At 39.5% G+C, this 4896-nt stretch overlaps 1 protein-coding gene across 1 annotated transcript; it reads right to left on the bottom strand.

The window, feature by feature from the left end:
- LOC109839208 (putative kinase-like protein TMKL1) lies at window positions 1152-4580 on the bottom strand. Its single transcript, XM_020407636.1, is given in 4 exon segments — window positions 1152-2376; window positions 3966-4121; window positions 4124-4171; window positions 4174-4580. Coding segments are annotated over 4 exon segments (1044 nt in total). The 5' UTR covers window positions 4457-4580; the 3' UTR covers window positions 1152-1819.

Genomic DNA, 4896 nt, shown 5'->3' with positions numbered 1-4896 from the left:
AAAGTTCCTAGAAGTCAAGAGCAGATGCAATTTAAACTTGCGATATATTTTCAGCTGACTAACGAATTAATGAAGCTATGCTCATATTCTTATGAAGGTCAATTGTCTTTAAGATCTCCGTCGTCACTGAAGGAAAAGAATCAATTCTTTTCATATGCAACAAAAATCTTGGTTTGGATGCTACCATTAACAGTTCACAGCAATACAGAGACGTACTTGTAAGTTACAAGGTCAAAAGAAATATAATATGCTAAAAACCCCTCATTTTATGGGGAAAAAAAACATCGAATTTGATGATGCAACATGGCGTGTTTCTATCACTTGCATCATCTCGAGGAGCAATCTGTACGAGTACTGATGCATTTACTCGTGGAAACAGCCAAAACGAAATAGTTGGCATCTTTATCCAATTAAATCCCACACAAGTCCAATGTAAGAGGGGTTTTTCTTTTTCTATTTCCTTTTTTCTTTTTGGGGGTCAAAGAGTTTATTATTATTATTATTAAAGACAGTAGACTTGCATATCATTATTGTGAGAAATGCAATTCCAAATGCAAATTCAATATTGGTTGAAAAACAATTATGCAAAAGGTGTGCTTATTATATATGTAAAAAAACAATTTTCTAATTTGGAATAGAAAAAAAGAAATTTTTTGATGGTGTGAAATAATTTTTTTTAAAAAATTTAATAACCTTTTACAGGATGCAACCCCCACTCCCACAAAATTATCCGTGACATGCAATTTTTCTGCTATAAATTCAATTTACATTCATAATTGAAAATTGAAATGTTGTAAACCAAACGACAGATTACCATGTTGCAGCTCTATTTTCACACTAAAGATCCTATCAGAACAATCCATCACATGGGGGTATTCTGAACCTTAGGATGCAGTGATAAACCAACAACACCCCCTCCTGTTTTGCATATGAACGGCCCAGAACACCCTGCACCATGGCAAGAAAACAAGCCTAAATGGTCCAAGATATAGCAGCATTTGGGTCCATAATTTGGACCCACTTGTTCATGCTTACGTTCACAAGGGCCCGTCAACAGCAATTACCCATCTAACAACAGTGGCTCATAGCAACATTGGGAACAAACTTAGTTATCAACATATCCTGCTTCCAAAGTCATGCAGGCAAAAGCATTAAAAACAATGATGATAGCAGTTGAGAGCAGATTTGAGCGTACAACACGAGCTAGCCCTTAGCCAACCTTTTAAAAGATGCCCACATGCGAGCATAAAATACTTCCAAAGATATAACATATTCCACAACTTTTGGCTAACATGCATTCTGCAGTTTCCACCAGGGCTCAGCACATATAAAAACACTGGCACTTTGGAGCTATTTGGTGATCTCTCAGAGGTAATGACAAAAAGTATACCAATTCTCTCCCCCCCAATCATAGATGTTAGCTTCTGTCGATGGACCCCAATCACGTTAACTCATGAAGATGCATGGAACAGTCAACAAGGACAAGAACTCGGTAAATCGATTTTTGGGTCACAAGCTTTTGTTACTTTCACATTCTTTACAAGTAACTGACAATTCAAGAATCAACAGCTCATTGCAGCCACCACAGTTTCAAAATGCTACCCTCCAAAAGAACAGCACAGCTCTCTTCTCCCATGCGTTAAAACTCCATTGCCATGGCTCTTGTCCGGCTCTTCACCCTTTTCTTCTGTCAGTGGGCTAAGTGGTACAAGCCAAAGTGATCCCCCAACCACCAAATGACCCACTGTATTCTTACAAATGCTCTAAAGGGTAGTTATTAGCTTCTGTAGTTGTGTCAATCTTGTATTAGTTCCAATAATCACAACTCCTCGAGCTTTCTGATAATCTGCTTGATATCTGGTCTTAACACAGGAGAAGGAGAGCAACAGGCCATTGCTAGGTGAAAGAACTTGCGCAGACTTTCTTCGATGGTATTGTTTTTATTCTTACTTTCATCAGCGAGATCAAAGCTGAACTCTTCGGAGATTTTATGCTCAAGAAACATGTTCCTCAATGAGGCTGGGAGATGAAGGCTCATGGGTTCCTTTCGCGTTAGAATCTCAAGGTAGATTACTCCGAGGCTGTAGATATCAGTCTCTTTGCTTGCATTTTTCATCTTTATCAGCTCTGGGGCTTTGTAGCCCTGAGCTGATGACGCCTCGAGCATTTCTTGGGCTGCTGTGGGATTTAGAAGAAGGTGAAGGCCGAAGTCTGAGAGGAGAGGCTGGTGGTCTGAATCGAGTAGGATGTTCTTTGACTTGAGATTGCCGTGTGTTATGGGCTTTTGTAATCCATTGTGCAGGTAATCTAATCCCCTGGCAATGCCTAGAGATAGCTTGTAGATGATCTCCCATCTGTGTGATTCGGCTTTCCCATCTGCAGCATGAAAGGAAATCATACTCTAATTTGAAGTAAATTTACTGTAGTACAAAAAGATGAAAGGTGAAGTGAAAAAAAAAAGCAAAAGTAATCACTAGAACAAAAGGAAAACTTTCATATATTTATTAGTTGAAATTAACAAAAACCATAAGATACCCATATCTTTAAGAAGAAATATAATATATTTCTAAATCTAAAATTTCCCCCTGATTTTCTACAAATCCCATAAGCATCTTCCAGTCCTTGATTCTAGACCATAAACTGTTATTATGATAATCTGAAAATAAATATGTGATTCAAGTAGGAGGATTGCATTTCGAAAAATCTTTCATTTAATAAGATTTCTTGTGGATGAGGTTTTCATTCTTTTGCGTTCTTCATCAAGACATCTTGAAAGTGAAGTTTGAAAGAAGGAGAAGCCAAAGGAAAAGATTTGAGATAAATGAAAATTCAATTCTAGTACTAAATCAACTAACACCCTAACCATAGTTAAATGGAAAAAAAATATGGAGGAAGATGAGTATTTCATCAAAAGTATGCATCATTAACTATTGAAATAAGTAAGATATGGTTCAATCATGTAAACTTAGAGGATTATTAATCAAACTGATACATAATACATGAAAATATTTATTTTAATGAACAATTCTGGTTGCTATGAAGTTTGTTTAATACAATTGATTAACAACTGAAAAGGATTGATGGGAAAGAGCAAAATACAAGAAGACAGAAGAGGACACGGGTCTACATGCAAAGGGCCAAATAAACACGGACAAAAGTCCACTTTCTGATAAGAAATCGCCAAGGAAATGGAAGAAAAATCAAGGGAACGTACTTCCAAAGAAAATCTTGGAACTATGAGGATTGAAGATTGCTAATTGCTCAAGAAGCCAGTATACTAAAAGCTAAGCACAATCAAAGATAATGCACTATAAAATCCAAGACGGTAGTTACAGTTAAAAAGATCACCAGTTAATTGGAAGTAAAGCAAAGGACGCAATTCTAGACTAACTCTTATTAATTTAAGAAAGAGACTTTTCAGAGAGAAAAAAGAAACATCAACATCCAGCGCAAGTCTACATTAATGGACAATCGCAATGATTTTTTTTCTCCCCTTTCTTTCCTTTTGGCTGCCAACAAGGAATCAACTAAACCTATTAATAAAAGATTCAATCTTTTCATAAACTTATAAAACCCAATTAAAAATAAAGAGGAACCACAATAGAATTCCTAAAAGGAACTGAATTTAGCCATTCCAAAATAAAAAAAAACAATAATCCCATACTCGAGTTTATTTTGACAATCTAACATTCCCAAAGATTTTCAGTTAACATTTAATTCGATAATTCGATACCCCAAAAATTTGCTTCTCTTCTACGTTGATATTCTTGGACAAACTCATCCCAACTTTTTTGCGGTTCGGGGTGTCAAATTATCAAATCCATTTTAAAAAAAGTTGAAAGTTAAAAGTAAAAATTGCAAGTAACCCCAAAATCAATAATTCTACAGACAAGATCATACCCACATTGCCTCCGAACAACCCAAAATCTCGAAATTCCAACCCCCCCCCAAAAAAAAAAACTCACCTTTCAAGAACTGAGCCAGATTCCCGCCCTCAAAGTGCGGGTACACGAACAGCTTCTCCCCCCTCGGCCCCACGTACACCCCCCTCAGCGGCACCAGGTTCGGGTGCCTCGCGGCCCCAACAGCCCTAACCGCCTCCGCGACCTCCTCCCTCTCCCGACGCAAGCGGGCCTCAGGAACCTCAGCATCATAACCGACCCGCTACCCCCAGCCCGGCCCGATACAGCGTCCCGTAACCCGACTTCCCCACCACCTCCCCCGGCGCGTCGAGGATCTCCTGCGAGGTCAGCTCCTCGCCGCGCCGCGAAGACCACCAGGCCTCTGTTTCGCGGCTCGCGATTCGGATCCTTCCTCGACCGATTTCCCGCCGCGCACCCGGAGCCGGCCGCGACTTGTCCTGAAGTAGTGGAAGAGGAGGAAGAGCAAGAGAACGAGGAGGGGAGGGGGGCCGGGCGAAGAGGAGCTTGAGCTTGTGATGGGTTTTCATGGCCATTCGATTTTTTTTTTTTTGTGGGGGGGGGGGGGGGGGGGTTCTTTTCTTTTTGAAGAGGAGATTCTTGGCGTGATGGCGATGAGGGTTCAAGGATCTGGGAAGAGGAGAAGGATGGGAACCTAGAGATTCCTAGGCTTTAGTTAGGACGAAAAAGAGCGAAGCTTTTCGAGAGAGAGAGAGAGAGAGAGCGAAGCTGGTTATTTTATTTTATTTTATTTTAGGATTAGAGAGAGAGAGCGCGAAGCTGGTTATTTTATTATTTTATTTTATTTTATTTTAGGGTTAGAGAGAGAGAGTGAAGCTGGTTTTTTTATTTTTTTTATTTTATATTTTATTTTATTTTTTTAGTTAGATAGAGAAGGGGGAGGAGTGGTGAGGGTGAAAGGGAGGGGAGTGGGTGCGAAGGGATGGTTTTTAGGGGCACGTGGGGAGCTTGGATT

The sequence above is a fragment of the Asparagus officinalis genome, chromosome 4, assembly GCF_001876935.1.
Source record: "Asparagus officinalis chromosome 4, Aspof.V1, whole genome shotgun sequence".
NCBI classification, from domain to species: Eukaryota; Viridiplantae; Streptophyta; class Magnoliopsida; order Asparagales; family Asparagaceae; genus Asparagus; species Asparagus officinalis.
The sequence above is the reverse complement of the archived record's forward strand: the minus strand, read 5'-3'. Positions and strand labels throughout refer to the sequence as shown.